The sequence below is a fragment of the Sapajus apella genome, unplaced genomic scaffold, assembly GCF_009761245.1.
Source record: "Sapajus apella isolate SASKATOON/1434 unplaced genomic scaffold, GSC_monkey_1.0 scaffold106, whole genome shotgun sequence".
Classification (NCBI taxonomy): Eukaryota; Metazoa; Chordata; class Mammalia; order Primates; family Cebidae; genus Sapajus; species Sapajus apella.
In genome coordinates, this window is record NW_022437046.1 from 4,929,507 (window position 1) to 4,953,040 (window position 23,534).

The 23,534-nt window shown below is 46.8% G+C and overlaps 1 protein-coding gene across 4 annotated transcripts in view; it reads left to right on the top strand.

Moving 5' to 3' along the window:
- Positions 1 to 10,947, top strand: part of UVRAG (UV radiation resistance associated) — a 317,013-nt gene extending 306,066 nt beyond the window's left edge. For 2 of the 4 annotated variants that reach the window (XM_032259108.1, XM_032259110.1), the window contains one exon: positions 7,396 to 9,186. In XM_032259108.1, the coding sequence (XP_032114999.1) occupies positions 7,396 to 8,098 (703 nt within the window). In that variant the 3' untranslated portion in view covers positions 8,099 to 9,186. Of the gene's footprint in view, positions 1 to 7,395 lie in introns of all 4 variants that reach the window. The other 2 variants (XM_032259109.1, XM_032259107.1) reach the window with 2 other exon arrangements.
- The last annotated feature ends 12,587 nt before the right edge of the window (positions 10,948 to 23,534 follow it).

Consider the following 23,534-nt stretch of genomic DNA (forward strand, 5'->3'; position numbering starts at 1 on the left):
CGTTGCGTTGACCCACCCGGGAGGGGGGGGTTGGAAGGCAGCCCAATCACACCTCTTCCCCCCCTCCCAACAAGAAAAAGATACCATCCAAAAAAAAAAAAAAAAAAAAAAAAAAAAAAATCTCTCTCCCTAAAGCTAAATACGTGCAGAAAAAGGATGCATCAGGGGTTTGGGGACAATTGGAATGTACCTCAAAGGATTCTGGGAAGTTCTTGTAGTCCCTAAACAGTAGATAGATCATGTAAACAGAGGAATTTTGAGCATTTCGACTTTATTCAAAGCTTTCCCCACCTCATGTCCCCAAGAAAAAAAGAAAACACAAGGATTGTGTTTCACATTGAACAGATTAAATCTGTTGATTGATTGGGGTCTTTTTTGCCAAATCTCTTTTATGCTTTTTTGTTTTTTGAGACAGAGTCTCACTGTGTCACCCAGGCTAGAGTGCAGTGCCACGATCTTGGCTCACTGCAACCTTCAACTCCTGGGTTCAAGAGGTTCTCCTGCCTCAGCCTCCCGTGCAGCTGGGATTACAGGTGCCCACCACCATGCCCAGCTAATTTTTGTATTTTTAATCGAGATAGGGCTCCACCATATTGGCCAGGCTAGTCTTGAACTCCTGACCTCAGGTGATCTGCCCCCCTCAGCCTCTCAAAGAGCTGGGATGACAGGCATGAGCCACCACACCTGGCTTTTTTATTTTATTTTATTTTGAGGTGGTTGGGGGTAGGGGTCTCACCTTCGTCCAAGCTGGAATGCAGTAGCATGATCATAGCTCACTGCAACCTCAACCTCCTGGGCTCAAGTGATCCTCCCGCCTCAGCCTCCCAAAGTGCTGGGACTACAGGCATAAGCCATTGCACCTGGCACCTTACTTCTGTATTTGCTTCTTGCGGCTAGCTCCCTGCTGTACAGAAGCGGAGGTGTAGGAAGGTGGGTGGGAGGAGTCCTGTTTGTTCCTGCTTGCAACAGTATGCTGTATAGGAGAAACAGTAAAGGGAAGGAGATCTAGATTCCAGTCCTTCTACCTGTTACCCTGTGTTCCTGTGCAAGACATGAATGTGTCTCAGTTGCCCCTTCTGTAAAATGAAGATACTACTTCTATAATTTAAAGCCCACTAAAGTTAATCATAATGACAGCAACCACAATTACAACTACCACTGACACCAGTGTCTCTGCCAGGCATCCTGCCTGTGATTTTAAGCACATTATTTTATTTAATACTAACTGTAGTCCAGTGATCTATTTTATAATGGGGAAACCTGCCCACAGTCATGTAACTCAGGGGTCTCCAACCTCCAGGCCGCAGACTTGTACCTGTCTGTGGCCTGTTAAGAACCAGGCCACACAGCAGGAGGTGATCAGGGGCAAGCAAGCATTACCCCCTGAGCTCTGCCTCCCATCAGATCAGCCATGGTATTAGATTCTCATAGGAGCATGAATCCTGTTGTGAACTGCACATGTGAGGATTCTAATGCCTGATGATCTGAGGTGGAAGTTTCATATCCCCACCCCCAAGTTTGTAGAAAAAGTGTCTTCCACAAATTTTAGTTGCTGTTGTTTTATTGTTATTAATAATTTATTGGGGACTTACTCATTGTACTAAGAATTTTACTTGTATATCTCATTTGATCCTTACTGCAGTAACTGTTGGGTAGATATAACCATTTTGCAGAAGAGGAAACATAGGTTGGGAGCAGTGAGGTGCATCATCAGTGTCTCGTGTTTCCTAATGATGGAGCTCCATGTGGAGCTCGGGAATATTAACATATGGGAATTGTGGAAATGGAAATCACATTTTGGACTGGTGCTTTCTTGTTTTCTCTCTCCCAATCTCTTTTCTGTAAAAGGAGTCTATAGCTTGAGGCAGGAAAACCAAGAGGAAGAGGAGAGGGAAATGATGGGGCAAGGATGGTGGAATAAGGTCCCTAGTGCCAAGAAGATTGAGGACCACTGATATAACTAATAAACAAATGTAACCTTAAGTTGTAAGTCCATGTAGATGGGATCCTAGTGGCAGAGCTAGGAGTAGAATCCAGGTCTTTGAACAGTCATTCTTGTCACCGCTTCTGTCTCTAGATAGAGCTAAAGAGATAAGAAAAGGTATTGACTATATGTAATAAATGAGAACTCACAGAATGAGAAACAAATTCATCATCTTAATTTAGAGAACTCAGAGGAAACTTGATCCAAAAAAGCCAAACCAGAACTAGACTGTCCTCCTCCACATCTCAGCTCCAAGCCACTTGGCTTCTCCCTCATCACACCATTGTTTGTGACCTCAGGAAATCCTTTTTTACTTATGGCAAAAGGTTTATTAAGTAATTTAACAGTCTCTGGCGTGGTTCAGTTATTCAACAAGCTATACTGTGTTTCACCAAACCATAGCCTAGTAAAATTGCAATTATGATATCTTTGAGTTGTTATTTTTTAATAAATTCCTTTTAATGGCAGCATTAAACCCCAGATGTCATGCTTCCAGTTTCGACCTAAGCCCAGCTGAAAGAGACAGCCACTCATGGGAAATGGCTGGTGAGGAAAATGTGGGTAGTGAACTGGTAGATTTGGTCCAGTTGCTTGAACCTCAGGCTCTGCACCACAATTCAAGTGCCTCTGAACACATGGGGCCCCTTGGTGGGAGTAGGAAATAAAGAAAAGCTATCATGTTTCCTAATATGTCCACTCCGCCCAAAACACACACATTTTTGCTTTTGGTTGTCTGAGGATAGAGACTCCCTGTAAGGTTTTCATCACATTATAAAAAATGTCCTCATGGCATTTGATGAGTAAATTATCAACAGTCTTTAAAAACTGGTCATATAATTAGTATATCTATGTGTTTCAGCCTCTTCTAGATCAAATAGTCATGAAGCCAGACTGTAATCAGACAAAAAGAATCTTGAAGCCTCCTGAATATTCTTTTTTGATCTATTATTTGCCTTTTTAATTGCTACCTTTCTCTTTTTAGGCAAGAGTGGTGCTAAAAATACTCTTCTTTCTTTATCTTGTACTAAAATATGCAATGAAGGATCTTCCTCAGAACCTTCTACTAAATATCAAATCATAATTGTTTTATTAAAAATCTATGCATTATGTTTTTATATAGAGATGCTGACAGCAGTTTGTTTTTAATAGTAATAGTTCAGAAACATCCTAAATCTACAAAAATAGTAAAGTAAATTATGACAGTCCACTCAGTGAAGCAGCCATTTAGAATTATGCTTACCAGGAGGTTTTAGTAACATATAACAGCAGGATATAGAATTATGTGTATACCAGAAACGCAGCTTTAGTGCTTCTTTCTTTCTTTTTTTCTTTTCTTTTTTTTTTTGCAGCCCAGGCTCACACAATGCTCCCTCCTCAGCCCACAGTCATTGGGACTACAGGTGCATACCACCATGCCCAGCTAATTTTTTAATTTTTTGTAGAGACAGGCTCTCCCTATGTGGCCCAGGCTGGGCTCAAGCAGTCCTCCTGCTTCGGCCTCCAAAAGTGGCAGGATCACAGGTGTGAGCCACTACACCTGGCCATAGGGTTTCTTTAAAAATTAAACACACGTATATAAAATCAAAGTCCAAAAGGCAAATACCTGAAATTAATGGCAGTTATTTCATGTGTAATAAACTGGTGAGTTTTAGTTAATATATTTTTAGTTTTCCTATGAGTATAAACTTATAATAAGTAAAAATACATGTGTATTTAATGTAATCATTTAATACTTCAACTGTTTGTAGCTCGACTATCTTAAAAACCTGGAATGTAGCTGGGATCCTGGAAGTAATTAAAAAAAATCAATTCTAAACAGCCAAAATTAATGTTACCAAACTCATATAATAAATAAAGCATATTATGTCTGGGGCAGCTCCTGGCCCGCCACTCAAATCCTGTTTACTCGTACTTTGCACACAATTTTTAGGACATGCCCTTTACAGGAACACAGCAAACTAGCAGCAGAACATTAAGAAAAGGGTAGAGCAGTCACTGCTGGCAGGGGCAGTGACATACCTGCCCCCACCGCCAGGGGGCGGGGACCTGAAGAACTTGTGCCAGACTTACCTCCAGAACAGACGCCACTGAACATCCTGTAGTCCCCTTACTGTGTCATTGCCCAGTAATACATGTTCTTATCAGTGGCCCAGAGGCATCGAGAAAATGCTTTTTCTTGTTCAACTTTTTTAAGATTGCAAGAAAAGCTGTAATTAAAATGTGTGAAAGGTTTAATCTCATATAACTAAAAATGGAGGAAAAAATGTGGTGATAAAAAGGCAAATCTTAGATATGTAGACTTCTTTATTATCTATCCAAAAATAACTAATTTCCTTGCCATTCTTAAGAGAGAACATTTTGGCTGGGACCTGTGGCTCACACCTGTAATCTCAATACTTTGGGAGGCCAAGGCAAGAGGATCACTTGAGCCCAGGAGTTTGAGACCACTGTGGGCAAGATGATGAGACCCTGTCTCTAAAAAATATAAAAAATAAAAATTAGCTGGGCATGGTGGCACACACCTGTAGTCCCAGATACTTGGGAGATGAGGTGAGAGAATCCCTTGAGACCAGGAGTTAGGTTGCAGTGAGCTGTGATCACACCAGTGCACTCTAGCCTGGTGACAGAGTAAGACTTTGTCATCAAGAAAAATAATAAAATTAAAAAATAAAAAGAGAATCTTTTAGTGGTACTTGGATTTTCCAGTTTGAATCTGATACTACCATTACCTGAGTTTTCATACAAATCCAAGGGAACTGGAGAAGAATGGAATGCCACAAAATCAGGATATCGGAAAGTACCAGAGTTCCTACCTCTCAAAGCCATGGAATCCATCCATGAAAGCAGGAAAAACGTACCGTCTTAGAGTTTGTGGGCAAATGAGAAGGCATTTGGCTTGATGTGTTCTATGTCTTTGGCACTTAGCAAATGTTAGTTGAATTTGAATGTCGTGTTCCCATGTGAGGCACAATAAATAGCAGGAGCTCTGGAGTCAGACGGAATCTAGTTCAGATATGGTTCTTCAGCCTTGAACAAACCACATGACCCACCGCCTGCCTGTCTTCCTCACAGGACACTCAGGGGCTCTGTGTGGGCAGCACATCTTCCACTGGGCCCCGAACATTATTGACGCTCAGGAAAATGGTCATTCCCTTCCCATTGTAGTTGGCGAGGTGGGGCAAAGTGGTAGCAGGGTTGTCACACCTCTTACTTTTCTGTTGTACAAAGTTGAGAACTTTTAGAGGGTGTCAAAATCAGTGAGGGCAACAAACACCCCTGTTCCTCTTGTGTAGCGCTGCTGGGTGTGCCCAAGTCCTGTTTCTTATGCCCTGCCTTTTATCAGCCCCCTGGGAGCCCCGCAGAGCAGCAGAGCAGGATGCCTGGAGGTGGGGGAGGGGTAGGAGGATGGCAGCACAGGGCACAGCATGAGGGGTTAAGCCCCTGGCTCTAGTCACACACCAACAACATCACCTTCAGTGTTCCAGGCTGCTTCACCTGGTGCGTCCTCCCATCGTGGGCTGGGCTGGCAAATGAAAGCTTGGCTTGTCTGCACAGAATAGCCGGCTGGCTGTAGACTGTCAGAGGGAGCTGCTGGTGTTCTCTTTTGGTGTGAGTACCCAGTCAACCTGCAGGATCATTCAGCGAGGGACGCAGTCAGCAAGTGGTAGAGTAGGAACAAGGTTTGCAGAAATGTGGAGCTTACCCGGCTATTGTGAGTTCTCACAACATATTAACTGTAAACTTCGATCGAGGCCAGCAGATTTTGTTCTGTTTTTTTCTTGAGAACTAAAAAGGATAATTTACTGATCTACTTGCCTAGCTCTGTATGCACCCCCGTGACCACCCCTAATTATGAAATCTCTCCTGGCACCAGTACTCACAGCCAGGTAGAGGAGTCTGACGGGCCCATGGATTAGAAGCCGTGTGGTTGCCCCTTCCCAGGAAGAACGCTTGCTTGGGTGTCTGGGATGGCAGGTCAGAGACAGTCTGAGAGGAGGGGGAGCAGGGAGTGGGGGCCAGGGCTTGTGGCTGCAGACATAAGTGGGAGAAACCCCGGCTCTCTTTTCTTTTCTTTTCTAGGGTACTTCTTGCTATTGTAATTTGAAAATGTATTATTTGAGTAATGAGGGATGTCTTTTTCCTGCAAGACTGGTAGCTCCTTGGAGGCAGGGCCTACTGGTCTTGCATCTCTCTCCCTACCCCAAGGCCAGGCACATATGGGTACAACTTGTTGGGTGTGTGTGGTTTCAAGTTCTGCCTCTGCCCCTGGCTAGTGGTTGCCCTCTGCAAGCAACTGAACTCCGTGCGTGTTTCCTCGTCTGAAGCACACAAGTCAGATGATCTGTGCGTGCCTCCCGCTGCCTCTGGACCAGTCTGTTCATAGTGCTGTATCAAAGCTGACTGATGTCATCCACATACGAGCATGTCTAGAGCTAGCATAGTGTGTAACATAGCCATCATTTCCAGGACATAGATACTCTATTTCCATTAACTGATTATTATTTATTATTTCAGACTTAACTGTAGTAATACATACTGCCTTCTCTGAAAGACTAAGTGAAATGATGTATAGGAAATTACTTCAGAAATTATAAAGTTTGTATAACTGAACAATGATTATTATTGCTGGCCCAAAGATACCCTCCTGAGAAGAAAGTCAGACCCAAAAGGCAGCACTGCAGACCAAGTATTGTAAAGCATATGTGTGGCTAGCCCCATAAGAGAATGTATTTCTCAAGGTAGTTTTTCATTAAAAAAAAAAAAAAAAAAAAGGAACCCCTCAAAAAATTTTTCTTTTTAAATTTTTAAAATGTAACTTTGACCCCCTCTCTCCAGGTTCTCTAATGCAAGGTAGTTATTAGCATTTGGGTGTCAGTAAGGTTGCTGATCATGAAATCATGAGGCACAGGACTCAGTCTAGCCTTGTTGCTGCCTCACTGAGTTATCATGAGCAAGTCATGTAACTTCTCTGCCAGATGAGGATGACTGCTTTTCAAAGCTAAAATAAGAATCGAACTGAATACTAAAAACGAGAATAAGATTATGGAAAGCCCTTCAGAAACACGAAGTTGATTACATCCCTCACATGCTTTTCTTGCCAGATCCAGCCTGTCCAGTTACTTCACCTCTCCCCATAGGACACAGTTCTGTTCTCCGCCACACCCTGGGCCCTCTTCTCTAAATATATTGCTGCGTGTCTGTTTCCTGCTGGAGGGAAGCTCCCAAAGTTGGACCCACATACCTCATGTTGTTTTTTGCATTCAGACACTGCAATAACTATTGTCTAAGATTGATTCTTATCTGTTTTTATTAGCTCAGACCTAAGTCTGCTGTTTCCTGTGTCTGGATCCAAAAGGCTTACACTGAGTTCTGAAGTAGGAAGTAACTTCTTGTTTTTGTTTCTCTTCTAGCGACAGACATCACACCTCCAGTGCAATCCCTGTTCCTAAGAGACAAAGCTCCACATTTGCCGGTGTGGATGTAGGCTTCTCTGGGGGGATCCCTTCACCAGACAAAGGACATCGAAAACGGGCCAGCTCTGAGAATGAGAGACTCCAGTACAAAACCCCTCCTCCCAGTTACAACTCAGCATTAGCCCAGCCTGTGGCCACCGTCCCCTCCATGGGAGAGACTGAGAGAAAGACAACGTCTCTGTCCTCCTCCTTGGATACCTCCTTGGACTTCTCCAAAGAAAACCAGAAAAAAGGAGTGGATCTAGTTGACAGCTTAATCGGAGGCCGTGTGAATGTGCACCCTAGCCAAGAACAAGGAGAAGCCCTCTCTGGGCATCCAGCCGCAGTCAATGGCACTCTCCTACCCAGAGAGCAGGCCGGGCCCGCCAGCATCCAGCTTCCAGGTGAGTTCCACCCGGTCTCAGAAGCTGAGCTCTGCTGTACTGTGGAGCAAGCAGAAGAAATCATTGGGCTGGAAGCCACAGGTTTCACCTCAGGCGATCAGCTGGAAGCATTTAACTGCATCCCAGTGGACAGTGCCGTGGCGGTAGAGTGTGACGAACAAGTTCTGGGAGAATTTGAAGAGTTCTCTCGGAGGATCTATGCACTGAACGAAAATGTATCCAGCTTCCGCCGGCCACGCAGGAGTTCCGATAAGTGAAGTGAGCAGGTAGACGGCAGGACCAGGGCAGAGGCTCGCCTCAAATGAAGTTAAAGCTGCACTTAACTCTTTGTAATAATTATGACACAAAATGAATATTAATGGAGGATATTCCTCAGAAAAACAGATTTTGGAAATGAAGGAGGGACTCAGGATCATTGTGTATCAGTGGGCCAAAGTTAGATTTTGCTTTTGAGATTTGCTTTTTGGGCCTGATGATTATTTTAAGGCAAAAGTCACCCTCTAGTTGAAAGAGCTTACAGCTCGAGTTACCTTTTAGCTATTTGTCTGCTTTTCATTTGCCCTTCTATGTTATCTTCAGAGGGAAGATGATAATATATAAATAATATAATGAACTCACCCTTAGTTTCTCATAAGTATTTGCCCTCACCGTAGTTTATAAAACTTTGGGAAAATGGAATATTCAGAAATAGGTTTCCACCATTTACTGAAAGGTCTGTGGCCATCCGTGAGGTAGATGAAGAAGCTGCATAGTGGTCTCCTTACACCCAGGCCCATCTGTTCCCCCCCCACCCCCGGGTACCACCGTCCACCCTTAGACCCCACTGTTACCCCATCTTCTCAGTGGTTGGGCCATGCGTCCTGGAAACAGGACATCAGATTCACTGGTACTGTAACCCAGTGGCCGTGATGCTCCATCTCTTTTAACCAGCCATGGCCTTCCCCCTCCTCTGCCGTACCCTTAGTTACCCTCAGATTACATGAAAAACTTGCTTCGGATGGATCCCAAGGGACCCTCAAAAACCTTGAGGTTACTGCAGTCAGATGCCACCTCATCCACTGTAGGGGCCAAAGCTTTTATGTGGGCAGATGCTGTGGTCAAGAACTAGGCATGCTTTCTGGCAGCGCACTCACCGACAAAAATCCTTTATGTAAATCCCATGTGAATATATTAAATTTCAGTCCGAAGGTCGGCATTTACATGGTAAAATGTATGTAAAGAGTCAGGCTGCCTGGTGGCAAACTGCAAGGCAGCTGGGATAGATGGATTAAGAGCCTAGACAAGACATAGATTACTATCGGTATATGTGCAATTTCATAAATATTAAATTATGTTTTGAAGTCCAGTGGTCATTCCTGCATTCAGATTTCATTTGCTGTTGCTTTATACGTTATTTACCCAAGGACATTGCCTCAGGGTTGCAAACTCTTTAAAGGAAAATTTATCCATATATCCATGTATTATATAGAAAAATAAAAATTGAATTTACTTCACCCAACCTGATTTTTTTTTCCCAGCTTTGAAATTCCTCCTGAACCTACGTCTCCATATGTCACATCATGACAGGACTAGCCTGAACAAAAGCCATGTCTGTATCTAAGTGGAGGCTGTTGACTTCGTTTTACTTTACGTATTGTATACAGCAACACAAACGCTTCCCAGGCATCCACTCCAGCAGCCGCGTTTGTCCTGCACAGCAGCTTCGTCACAGGCCACATAGTCACTTTCACATTGTGCCCAGGCGTTCCTGGGCTCAAGTTTAATGTATAGCTACATTGTTGTTTTCCATGTAGAGAGCTCACAGGATTACTACACAGTAGATAAAACCAGCTCTCGGGCAGCGGAGAGCTTTACCTGGATCTGAAGAAGCCCATCGTATTCCACATGAAAGGTGGAGTAAGATGGAAGCTCCTTCACCTGGAGCAGGAGCTTCTCTGCAGTGGCCTGTCTGCCGCTTATTTTAGAGTCCATGAGCGTGGAGATAAACAGCATCGTGGATATGCCCGTGCTGCAGGGCCCTCCAGGAAAGGAACATTTACCAAAAAAAAAAAAAAAAAAGGTTTTGAAGGGCAGTGTTAGGATTGCAGAATGAAAGGTGAATCCCGTGGGACTTATGATTTCCCCAGATATGGGGTGGACTTTAAATGTCATGCCAAACCCAAAGTAGGTACATCCAGTTGCAGGGCGTCCCGCCTGGCTCTGGCACCACCAAGGAGTAGGACTCCTCATGATGACAGTGTCCATCTCAGGTCCACACAACCATGAGAGCCTGGAGCACTGGGCCCTACCCATTAGTGCCCCCACCGCTGTGTAGACCCCCGATTGATTCTGGGCTTCATGGCTTTTCACTGCACCGCAGGGAGCCCTGCTCTTGAATGTCATCAGGCTGCTCAGAGCTGATTGCCAGGTGCCTACACATTTCCCTCGACCCACACAGCCTGGTGGTGATGCCTCCAAACACCGATTAGGTTTGGGTTTGTTTAGTTTGTGTTTGGGGTTTCCATTTGAACTTGTTTGATGTCTGCAGTTTCTGCCATGACCTGGGTAGAACCTATGGGATTACCCATCTCCTGGAATAACTGTTTGATGTTTTCCAAAGCTGTAGAGTTAGTTTAGTCTCTCTTTAAAGTGGCTGGGGCCAAAATATGAGATGAGTTATTATCTCCTACTAATCTTTTAAATTAGTTTTGTAAATCACTAAGAAAATTAAGTTTGCTTGGAAGATATGAGTTGAATTGGAAACTCATTACTATCTATTTCTGAACTGCTAAGAACCCTTCCAGTTTTCCTACAGCTGAGATGCTTTTAAACAGCCGACAAATGTTATCAAATGAATAATTGATCGTTTGGTTTTTTTCTCTTCACTTCCCCTTAGCCACTTTAGAAATTCCAGAGATTTTTTTTCTCCTCAGAATATTACTTTTGGAAGATTGTACCCAGCTATATATTTTTTAGCAGTTCTAATGGTGCCCATTTATCCTGACCTAACCAGTTAAATAATTTTTTAAACCACCACAAATAATAAATGGCATGTGAAACTGATCTGTTGGTAATTGGAAGAAAACTCAGCATCTGTATTTATACAATAAAATTGATTAGTATTTATTTTGAGAGTTAAAAGTGTATATTATTTCCCTCTACATTTGGGTCCTGTCTTCATTGTTTTGAATTTCATATTGAAGCTGGGTTAACCATGAAAGCCTTGTTCTTAAAGAGTCAGCCAGCATTTATTGAGCACACTTGCTCTCACGCACTGACACACACACTCTCTCCACATGTGTGTAAGGGACTGGGCTATAAACAAAGTTAATAGGAAGATGAATAAACCTTGGCCTCTGCCACATTCTCTCGTGGGATGCACAGGCATATTAGCTATTAATGATAATTCAGTGTGCTAAATTCTGTGATGGAGAGATGTATGTATTCTGTGGAATGCAGACAAAGCTATTCATTGTCACTCAAGGGTCAGGAAAGATTCATGGAGGTAATGCAGATTAAAGATATGTAAAATTTCACATTGTGGGTAGAGAGAACAGCATGGGCATAGGCCCGGGGCAAGGCCTTGGGTATGAGTTTGGAAAACAGCAGGGAGTTTGCTGTGCTTGAGGCCTGAACGGGTATGAAGAAGGGCAAACGGGGAAATGGAGTTATAGGCCAATTGGAAGGACTTAAGGTGCCAAATAAAGAGATTTGGATGAATCCAGTAGGCAACTGGTAGCTGCCCTTTCCAGACTTGAAGCAAAAGAGTAACTTGGTTAGATCTGAATTGTGACTTGCAGCTAGATTCAGGCTGGACTCCAGCAACGCTTGCCTGAGTCTATTTAATCATCTTTCCTTTGTGTTTGGAAAAAAAAGAAATCTGTATCTGAAAAAGAGATGCATCCCTCTGTCCCTGGTATTTTCAGGGAATGATATGGTTTGGATTTTGTCTCCTCCAAATCTGGTGTTGAAATGTGATTCCCCATGTTGGACGTGGGGCCTGGTGGGATGTGATTGGATCATGGGGCAGACCCCTCATGAATGTATTAACACCATCCCTTCGGTGATAAGTGAGTTCTCCATTCCCCCAGGATCTGGTTTTTTAAAAGTCTGGGATCTCCCCGTCTCTTGCTCCCGCTCTTGCCATGTGACTTGCTCGCACCCATCACCTTCTGCCATGAGTGTAAACTTTCCAAAGCCTGCCCAGAATCTGAGCAAATGTTGACACCATGCTTATACAGCCTGCAGAATCGTGAGCCACTTAAACATCTTTCCTTTACAAATCCCCCAGCCTTTGGTATTCCTTTATAGCAACACAAAAATTGGCTGATACATACATATTAAATCAATCTGGGTTTTGACTGTGTGGTACAGAGTGCAGCCAGCATGTCTTCTTTAAAAGCGAGCTTCTGAATGCCCTGTGGCTCCTGTTCACCTCTCTGCAACTCTGCCGCTTTGAAGCTATGACCCTGGAAGTCACTGAGCTTTTTTGAGAGCCCCCATTTCTTAATCTGTAAAAAACTGGAAAGAATTCTGTCCTTCCCAATTACATTTGCAGGAGACCCGCCACATCATTGATACTCCATCAATGTTGGTCACCTTGAGTCCCAACACGTTGGGTCCCAGAGGAGGCCACTTTGCCAGGATAGAAAGAATGCCTGGGACTTAGCGGGTTTCCTGTTCTAGCACTTGGAGCACAGCCACTTAACCTCTCTGGTTTTGGCTCCTAATCTGTGAAGTAGGGATAATACCCACCCCTGACAGTTGATAGAATGTTAGAAGAGATAAACGTCTTCATGAAAGCACTTAATGATCTTAACAAAGCACCATGCACATTGGGAGGAATTAGTCACTCAACGAGGATTTCTTGCGTTCTATGTTTCAGGCTTTGGTGGGATGGTTGAAATACAGATATTCATTCTATACATACTGAGAATGTGTACTACAGCTGAAACTAGTCTTTTGAAAACCTAGGCTCTCCCAGGCTCGGTGGCTCACGCCTATAATCCCAGCACTTTGGGAGGCAAAGGCAGGCGGATCACTTGATGTCAGGAGTTCGAGACCAGCCTGGCCAACATGGTAAAAACCCATCTCTACTAAAAATACAAAAATTAGCCGGGCGTGGTGGCTCATGCCTGTAATCCCAGCTACTTGAGAGGCTGAGGCAGGAGAATCACTTGAATCTGGGAGGCGGAGGTTGCAGTGAGCTGAGATCACGCCACTGCACTCCAGCCTGGGTGCCAGAGCGAGACTCCATTTCAAAAAAAGAAAAAGAAAACCTAAGCTTTAAACAAATGAAAAGTATTTCAACGTGTGTTGGTGGTAGGCGAACCGACGTGATGCTGAGATGTGGCCTCGCAGCCGTAATGTCCATGTTGCTGGCACCTGGCGGATGAGCTGCCTTAGGCCTGCCTCGCTGGTGAATGTTCTCCAACATGGCTTCCAGCGAGCTCAATGAATGAAGAGCTGGTGCCCAGAGCTCTTGATTCTGCTCGAAGTAGATAGCTTTCTTTTTCTTTTTTTTCTCCCTTAGCACATCTAATTACAGTTTTGTAGGTAGACAGCTCAGCCTTGTGGATTTTAAATGAATAAAAACATACATGTCTTTAAAACAATTCCACACATTTTAGAGGCCAGCACTGTCAGCAATCCAAAAAAGGAATGAGCAGGAGTCTAGATAAGAATGAAAGAGACGGCCAGTTGGTGAAATAGCTGTAGCCAAGCCCAGGCACAGAACGCAAGGGGGAGAGTAGCAGGTGCAGGTCATTTTGGCAGTGTGTACAAAACAGTTCTAAGGCGCTGCAGATGAGAAAGTCTTGGAGGGTGAGAGGGGGCGGGAATAATGGACAGCCTGAACTACGGAAGAGACAGGAGCATTCGGGAAGGAAGCCGTCTGGGGCCTGACTGAGCAGCACCCTGTCTCACAGGAGAGCAAGTCGGAGATGTTCCAGCCCCAGCACTGCCGTTCACTGGCTGTGTGACCCCGGCCAGGCGCTTGACTTCTCTGAGCCCACGTGCTGGTCTGTAAAGTGAAATCAGCCTCTTGTTCTGTATTTCCTTTGATCCTAGATGGAGGCTTCTCTTGCCCTAGGAGCAAATGTGTATTCTTCCTTCAAAACCTGTCTCTGATGGCCTTGGGGCCCAGAGCATGACAGAACAGGAGAGGCTTCTCACCTGTCACTCTGCATGTGTGTGAAGAACTTGGCACGGCTCATGACAGCGGCTTCTGATCAGAGCAGTTTGTATTGTATGCAGCAGAACAGCCACCACCCTGACATCGACTCAAAATCCATGGCACACGAGCTTGTAAGATGTGTAATAAAAATTAATAAAAGAGCTAGCTGAAAAAATTCAGCTTTAGTGTGACTTTTACTGTTGCTAAGGATGGATCCCAGTCATCACAGAAAGGATACATTGATTTTAGTTTGACAGGAAAATGCATAAAATAGTTTAAGGAGGTGTATGATTCAAGATGGTTAAAATGATGCTTTAAGGGATAAACTTGTTCTCTCAAAAGTTTACTTGCAAAAACATTTTTAAAAAGTTTTAGTTCTGCAGAATACCTTATTCCTCAAAGAAACCAGCCTCACTGTGAATGTCCACAGATTACTTGCTGTTTGGGTCAAGGAACAGGTACACTTGATGTGAGGAGACCCCAGGCTACTTTGTGTGCAGGTGGTATGTGACTTTTCATTCCCGCAGCACACGTCTCCAGAGCCTGCTGACCTCAGCGCCAGGCCCTTTGCTGCCAAAAGCCTGCCGGCCACCTAGACTTCTCAGCCCCGACCCGCACCTAAGCTTTGCCTTCAGTGGCACACGGTAGGTGCTCCTGAAGTGTGCGTGTTGGCCTGGGGCGGGGGCAGTGTGGGTGAAGAAGAGCACAGACTGAGTTTGCTAAGTTGCACCTGTGTCTGTCTCTTGGTCCCTGGGAGCTCTGTGAAGGCCCAGTGTTACTTCAGAAGCAGAACTGGTCCAGGAGGCTCACGCCTGTAATCCCAGCACTTTGGGAGGTTGAGGCAGGGGGATCACTTGAGCCCAGGAGTTCGATACCAACCTGGCCAACATGGTGAAACCCTGTCTCTACTAAAAATACAAAAAAAATTATCTGGGCATGGTGGCACATGCCTGTAATCCCAGCTACTCGGGAGGCTGAGGCAGGAGAATCGCTCAAACCCAGGAGACGGAGATTGCAGTGAGCTGAGATCGCACCACTGCACTCCAGCCTGGGCCACAGAGCAAGACTCCATCAAAAAAAAAAAAAAAAAGCAGAACTGTCTCCAGATAATATAAGACTGTGGAACTGGATTTTTGTAAACAGCAAATCACACCGATTCTCAGTGCACATCCTGAGTCCTAATGAGCCACTGCTGGCTGGGAAACCTGAACAGGAGCTGAGGCCCTGCTGACCTGGCCTGCCCTGCACACATCGGTATGGCGATGCCTGCTTTGTCTCCATGGTGATGCAGTGACCCCTCAGACAGGCACAGTGTTGTTCCTGTCCCAGCCCTCTCCCCCATGTCATTGCATTTGATCCCCAGGCCAGCCCTTAGAGGGTGGGGGCAAGATGTTCCCATCGATACTTGACCCAGGAACCCCGCTCCCAAAGAAGGGTGACCTGCTGAAGGTCACACACATCCCAAGGCCACACTGGGGCCAGACCAGGCCCTGACCTCTCCCCTAGGGCTCTCTCTTCCACACCCCAAGCCCTGTGGAGGCCCCACAGCCTCTCCTTCTGTCCCACCCATCTTACATCCTCCCCGCTACAGAGAGCCCTCCCCACTCGGCAGCCCCAGCTAACAGGGAGGGGCAAACCCAGGGACATTTCTGTGCAGGGAGTGGAAAAACTGAGCACCTCACAGCATTGTGCTGTGGGGAGTGGAGCAGCTCTGAGGGGGAAAATGTGTATTTATAACCTCCGGAAATGCGATATAACTGTCAAACGTCCATGAGGTCGGCCGTGTACATTATGACTCACAGACATGCAAGGGGTGGGGCGCAGAGGAGCAAGAGGGGCTTCTTTGAGAACTCCCCTTAGCTGTGTCTGACAGGTAGGTCAAGAGGGTGAAACAAGGTTGGGGCTACCAGCCAGGGTAAGAAGCAAGAACAAAGGCATTGCCAGGAACCTGTACTGTTCATGCGTTTAATGGTTAGTCAGTGACTTGCACCCTGCACTCCAAGCACTGGCTAGACTCAAGGATGAGAAATACACAAGGCAAACACTGTCCCTGCCCTCAGGAAGCTGCCAGGCCTATGGCTGAGACAGGAAAGTACACAGGGCACGGAGCTGCGGTGCAGCTGTGTGTCAGGCAGGTGGTAGTTGGGGAGTGGAGGATTGAACCTGTGGCTGCCGGCCGGGGGCAGGGGATATGGCTGAGGTGGGGGTGGGGGTTCTGTGCACAGGTTAGTAGAAGAAAGCCAGAACAGAGGCCCAAGGAGCTTCTCCCAAGGATGAACATGGAGTGGGACAAGACACAGGACAGAAACCACGGAGATGGGGAAGAGTCAACAGGGCCAAAGACCCAGGAGCTGCGGGGAGGTGAGGGCAAGCACAGCCTGAGGCCCTTGGTGACCTCCATGGGAGCTGTGTCAGGGTTGGGGAGCCGTGAGGAAGCCAGGGGCAGTGGGCATGCACAGTGGGGAAGTAGAAACAGTGAGTGTAGACAACTCTTGCGAGTTTAGCTATAAAGTGGTGGAGAAAAATCCAGGCAGAAGTTGGAGGGGACTGTGAGATCAAAGGAAGATTTCCTGTAAATTTGAATGGGATGGAGCTAGTAGCAGGGAGAAGGCAAAGGCTCGGGAAGGAGACAAGACAATGAAAGGAGTAAGGACTCAGAGAAAATGCGGGGTGAGGGGGAGAGGGACCTGTCCTAAACACAGCTCTCGCCCTCTGGGAACTGTTACATAAAGGGAAGCAGCAAACATTTACTTACCTTTGCTATATGCATTGTGCACACTAGTTAACTGGATAGTTGGTGAAGGGAAGTTTCTTTTATATAAATATTCCAAGTAAAAAGATTCAGAAGAGATCATAGAATTAGGCTGTCTTCTCTTTGCAGCTCCTAAGGAATGAGCACATCTAAGACAATGCTCATCAATGGCACAGGAAGAGAGGCAGCCAGACATCTGATGCCTCCTGATGGAAAACGCAACACCTTTGAAATATCCATGCTGTCCAAAGACAGGAGACACTAGCCACATGGGGTTATGAGGTCACTGAACAGTGGCCATCCAAACTGAGATGTGCTATACAATGCACACTGAATTGCAGAGACTTTGTACAGAAAAGCATGTAAGTGATTTTATATAATTTTTATATTGATGACATGTTAGAATATTTTGAATATATTAAGTAAGCTATAATTAATTTCATTCATTTCTTCTTGCTTTTTAAAATGTTACTACCTGAAAATCTAAAATTACATATGTGACTTGCGCTTGTGGCTCACATTATTTACTGTTGGGTGGTACTGCTTTGGATCTAACTACCAGTTTATGGGAAATTCAGAGGGCAGATGAGACTTTAACACCAGGAAAATGCAATCGGAAAATTCCAGACGGTTGGAAACCCCGCAGGACGAAACACCTGGTTTCTCCAATAAATATATTCAAAGAAAAAATACACAGAAGAAGGGAAAACCTATTAACAAGAGACTCAAGAGACATATAAATCAATCCCATTATGAACCGTGTTTGGTTCCTGTAAACTAAACAAACTGAAAAAAAATTAAGGGACAATCAAAATGTAAGCACTAACTAAATATTATATGAAGGATTTTTAATTCGTTTAGGTGCGATAATAGCATTGTGGTTTTGTTTTTTTTAAGTCCTTGTTGCTTAGGTGCATAGAGAAATATTTACAGGTGAGATGCGTCTGTCTGGGATTGGGGGTAGGGTGTGAGTGGGGTGCGAAGGAAACAAGATTGGCTATGGATGATGGGTGAAAGGTGACTGGAGTCCCCTGCGCCTTGTCACACACACCCGGCCCTCCAGCCAGGTGGAAGCACTGGCCATTCCCAGAACGCCCTGCTCCTGTAGCCCTGGGACCTTTGCAGCTGTGATGTCTCTGCCTAGAATGTCTTCCCCCCTAACCCACAGCAAGCCTCTGTCCACCTGCATGCCAGAGCTCAGCTACCCTCCTCTCCTCTTTGAAGTCCTCCCAGACGTCTTCCCCACTCTCCACCCGCCCACTCTCCCTCCTTTGTGTTCCCCCCACTACCGGTCATGCCTCCAGCACAGCCCTCCCTACATATCCCTAAGTGTGTTTCCCTCTGTCACCTCCAGTAGTCCCCGAGCTCCCGCAGGGCAGGCGCAGGATTTAAGGCACAGCTTGTGCTCAAGAAAACTGGATAGATTCGTCCCGGTGTGTTGACTGCCCATTTTACAGAGGAAGCAGTTGAGACCCAGAGAAGTTAGAGTCTTGGCCAAGGTCACAGAGCTGGAAAGTGACAGGGCTAGAACTTGAAACCAGGACCCCTGCGTCATGTCTCTGGCGGGCATCAGCCCAGCGAGCCCCGTTCCCTCCTCCATTCCTTCCTGCGTCTCTTATTGACCGGGCTCCCCCTGTCGGTCGGCACTGGCTGAGCAGCCTTGGGGCGACGCGCTGGGGAACCGCGGGCGCCCAGGAGAGATCTCGGGCAAGCTTTGGGGAGCTGAACTGTAAACTGAGACCTGAGCCCAGACACAACCCAGGCCAGGGCCGAGCGAAGAGCCTGTGCAGGGGCTTGGAGTGGAGAAGAGCACGGCTCCTGTAGAGGAGCCAGAGGCTGGAGCTGGGCGGTGGGCCACGGCGCGGAGGAGGCGCGGGGGCGGGGGGGTGGGGTGGCGATCCGGGTTCCTTAAGGGGTCTACGGACAATGCCCCTCTTACCCGGGGTGTTTTCTGATTATTGTATTTTGTATTTCAGCCTTGAAGATCTTTTTTTTTCTTCACTACCTCACCCCCTCCCAAATGCCCAAAACTGCCTGGTGGTTTTTTGTGTTTTACAAAGTACATCCTGACCCCTCTGGCTGCCCTCATGGACTCAGCTTTAGTGCCCGGCCCATCCTGCTGGCACAAGGAAGCCAGCACATGTGGCAGGGAGTAAACAACCATGTGCAGAAATGTCACCTACGTCCCCATAACTGTCCTCACCCGAGCCTGTTTCAGCTGCTGGCAGAAAAACACTTATCTGGCCACTTCAAGACAACTCAGTCATCTCTAGTCACAGATTATCTTCTATGGGGTAAGTGCTCAAATTCCCCAAATTTCCTGACCTCACCCCTCCTGGCCCAGGTGTGACCTGCCTGGGGTGTGGCTCATCTGGGTGTCAGGGGCCAGCCCCACTACAGAAGCTCTTCCCTGATTCTCACCCTGGGATCCTCTCCTCCAGGGCAAGGTGCACCCAGCTCACTCGGGGCTCAGCCGCCTAGCCCACTTTCCCTCCCTGCCGCCGTCAGGCCACCTGCATGGAGTTCTCCACTCTGCTGGTTGGCTGCCCTGCACCCCGAGGAACGTGGAGGGCTTCTATGAAGGCTGGCCTGGCTCTTCCTGGCAAGCCCTGGGCAGTCAGGTCCCTATTTCCCATTTAGGACCCAGAAGGGGACAGGGACCAGAGAAGAAGTGCTTCTTTCTGGCTACAGAAATCTTTCTAGATCTAGTTCCTGCCTTCCAAATAGTCCCCACTGTAGCTGTTCACACTTTCGCTTCCTCTTTCAAAGGTGAGAAAAGACTCCTACATCATCACCAGTCTGTATTTTTCTCTCCTATATGGCTTTTGTTTGTTTGTTTGTTTGTTTTGATGGTTGTACATTCCAAGTCCTCCAGGCTCTGTCTGGTCAGAACTCACACACCCTCTTCTTGCTCAGCAAAGCCTGACCCTGCAGGGAAAGGCTGGCTTTCCAGACATGTGGTGCTTCAGCTCCCTTTGTCATTCCAGGCTGTATCCATCCACTCTGTCCTGGAGGTAGTAAACAGGGAGATCAGTGAAGGGGGTCAAAGGAATGACCCACACCAAGCTTAAGACCCAGGGATGTTGGGGCCTGCAGCCCAGAGGAGCCCTAGAGATTCAGAGGGACAGAAATAAGTTGTCATTGACCTGCAGTGTGGGCACGTTAAAGGCTGAGGAACTTGCAATGTGGCATGTGGCGGGAGTGCCAGGGTCATGTGATAGAGGGTGATTTAGTTTCAGCCAACTATCATCCACCATGTTAAATGAATATTGCTAATATGAGTTCAGTCAGCTTAGTAGTTTGATGTGGTTTTAATTTGAAAACCTGTTTTGGTTTTACGGTTGTGGGAGAGCTATAGGACTCAGCTTACATTTAGTTTCTGGTGTGTAAAATGTTCTTGGGAGTGAAAATGGAGTGATGGAACAGTCTATAACAATTCTTCTTTGCAATTCGTCATCCCTCCTCCACCCCACCCGGAAAACACAGGACCCAGGAGGAAATGGAAACAGTCTTGGCTTCAGGGTTGGGCCATAGCTGCCCACCCCTGTGATAGGAGGCAGGAAGCCCTGGGAGGGCTGCCTTCACCTGCCCCCACCTTGGTCGTCTTTCTAGGTCCGTGGGTGCCCTCTGTGGCCAGCCCCTCTCCTCTAGACTCTCTGCCTCCTGAACTATTTCCCCGATGCCTTTAACCCCTGGGTTTGCCCCCCTCTTTAAGTTCAACCTTTTCTTGTTTTCAGCCCCTGGAGGGTCAGGCTGTGGAAGGTCTGGCAGTGCACCTACCAGACAGACTCTGGCCATCTGCAGCACCAAGTGGGGGCCCTGCTGGCCTCATCATGCCCAAAGTGTTTCTGTCTCTCACTTCACCGTGGCTGCATTCCCAAATGCCCCCTCTGACTTCTGGCTTCAGTGTGTGCCAGGCTCCAGGAAGGAGGGGGGGAGAAGGAAAAGATCCCACTCTGGCACAGACTTCTTTAGGTGACGGTACAAAGAAGAATCAGGTTTCAACCTTAGGGGGTCTACAGGAATTTTAACCTTGAAATAATCCCTATATTACTTCTTGTATGGTGTTGTAGGTCTCACTAGGGATCTTTTTACTTGATCTTTAGTGCAGTGGGAACCTTTGGAAGGGCTGTAAGCATGGAGAGTGACTAGCATAGGTTTTCTTTTCTTTTTCTTTTTTTTTTCCAAGATGAGTTTCCCTTCGTCGCCCAGGCTGGAGTGCAATGTCATGATCTCGGCTCACCACAACCTCTGCCTCCCAAGTTCAAGTGATTCTCCTGCCTTAGCCTCCCAAGTAGCTGGGATTACAGACACACGCCACCATGCGTGTGTCTGTATTTTTGTATTTTTAGTAGAGACGGTGTTTGGCCATGTTGGCTAGGCTAGTCTCAAACTCCTGACCTCAAGTGATCCACTTGCCTCGGCCTCCGTGTTGGGATTACAGGTGTGAGCCGCCACACCCGACCAGCATAGGTTTTCAAAACAGTGCAGTGGGAGAAGCTTCCTGCAACGGTGGCGGTTTGAAGTGGCTGCATGAGCTGTCCTGCAGATAGCAATTATGGAATTAGACAAAGTATTTTTTAAAAAAGCAAGCATGTAAAGCCCCTGGAAAGTGTTTTAGAAAGACAGAAGACAGAAAAAAAGTTTACTCCTGAAAAATGGCAACAAGAAGAGGTAAGAATCATGGCAGCACTCTCACACCCCCAAGGCTGGAACAGGTGGTGGAAAGTTCAAAACTGTAAGAGCAGCTGGGGCATCAAAGGGGAAATCCTGGCAGTGAGATAACTGCAGAAGGCCGCAGGCCCAAAACCTGAGCACAAACTCTGTCCAAATATTCCGGTGCTAGAGGGCCTGGTGAAAAAGCCAGGCAGGAACCAGAGATAAGCTACCCTCGAAAGACAGCAGCTCTGGACTGGGTAAAATATGTGAGTGTCCTGCTTTTTAAACAGTGAGTGGATTTCCCGACCTGTATACAGAGCAGGCTGCAGAAAGTGGAAACGTCTTACTGCCTTGAGGTATGAGAGGACAGAGTCCAAGCCTGGCAGAGCGGCTGGAAATTTAGGGGAGAATCCACAGAAACAAGAGAACCATCGAAAAATGAGCACCAGATTCTGAATGTAAACTTCCCAGTCCTGGGATGACTGCCCAGTGATAGCTGTAGGGGACCCTTGGGAGCCACGCTGAGAAAAGCAACGAGTGGGAGCTGTAGGAGCGGAGGCTTGTGCCGCTCCGCACCGTGGAGCAGACAGAGCGTGCGGCTGAAACGGGCAAACCACGCCCCAGCAGAAGAAGTACAGCAATCATCAGAGAAGCATGAAAAAACCAGAGTACCAGAATATCTAGTTTCTAAGCTGCACCAAAACAGGAAAATGTGACCCACATTCAGGAAAACAAAAAAGGAAAACAACAGCAACTGACTCAGCGCCACGCATGTTGGATTTAACAAAGGCTTCAAAAGAAGTGAGGGTTTTTTGTTTTTTGTAGATGGAACCTTACCCAGGCTGGAGTGCGGTGGTGCAATCTCGGCTCACTGTAGCCTCCGCTTCCTGGGTGCAAGTGATTCTCCCACCTCAGCCTCCCAAGTAGCTAAGACTACAGGGGCTCACCACCATGCCAGGGGAATTTTTATATTTTTAGTAGAGACGCGGTTTCACCATGTTGGCCACATTGCTCTCAAACTCCTGACCGCAAGTGATCCACCCCCCCTGGCCTCCCAGAATGCCGGGATTATAGGCATGAGCCATCTCACCTGGCTGAAAAAGTGGTCTTAATGAAGGAAAAGAAAGGGATTCTTAGCAGAGAAATATATAAATGCACACACACACACACACACACACACACACACACACACTCCATACACATCATTGAAATGGAAAATTCACTGGCTGGGCTACGCAATAGATTGAAGATGACAGAAAAAAGAATACCTGACTCTGAAGACAGATTAACAGAGATGACCTGATCTGAAAAAAAAGAGAGAGAAAGGATTAAAGAAAAATAGGGGACTGCACTGCCCTGTGTGGGAGCTCCTGAACTTTGGAGGTGGGATGGGAGCCGGGAAAGCCTCAAAGGACAATGATGCTTGGTCTGGGCTGTGAAGGACAAATGACTGCAGGGGTTTTCCAGATGCTGAAAGGGAGGCTGCATTTGTCCTGCCTGATCCAAGTGAACCCCAGACCTGTGGGCAGAGGCCAACTAGAGGCAGATGCTTACTCCATGCAAGGCTTCTCACAGCTGTGGCTGGCCAGGGTGCAAGAGACTCCCCGGAGAGTGGGTGAGCACCTCATCTGTGGGGTGTGGACAGGGGAGCTGGCAGAGGCTGAGCACCCTGGAGGAGGAAGGCGAACAACAGCAACTGACTCAGTGGCACGCATGTTGGATTTAACACAGACTTCAGAAAAAGTGGGTTATTTTGAAAAAGTGGGTTCTTTTTCAGAAAAAGAGAATCTGACCAGGCCAGCCCTGCTCCCTGCAAGATGGGTCCTGGACATGCAGGCTGACCAGGTTCCTTTCCCAAGCAGGCTTCGCTCCTGGCTAATTGATCAGCCACGTGCAGCCCAGCTGCAGAGGCCTGGCAGGGGCTGGGGCCCAGCATCTGCTCCTTCAGAGCCCCTGTTCTCCCGGCCCCACCTGACCCCCTAGGCGCTACCTGCCAAAATGCATCCCCAGACTCTGAAGTGTGTAGAGTTGGGGGAAACATGACAATGGGGGTTCTGAGAGCACAGGTGATGCCTGGGGGTGCCTGGGTCTGGGAGAATCCCTGGCTGTGGTCACACAATTTACAGCC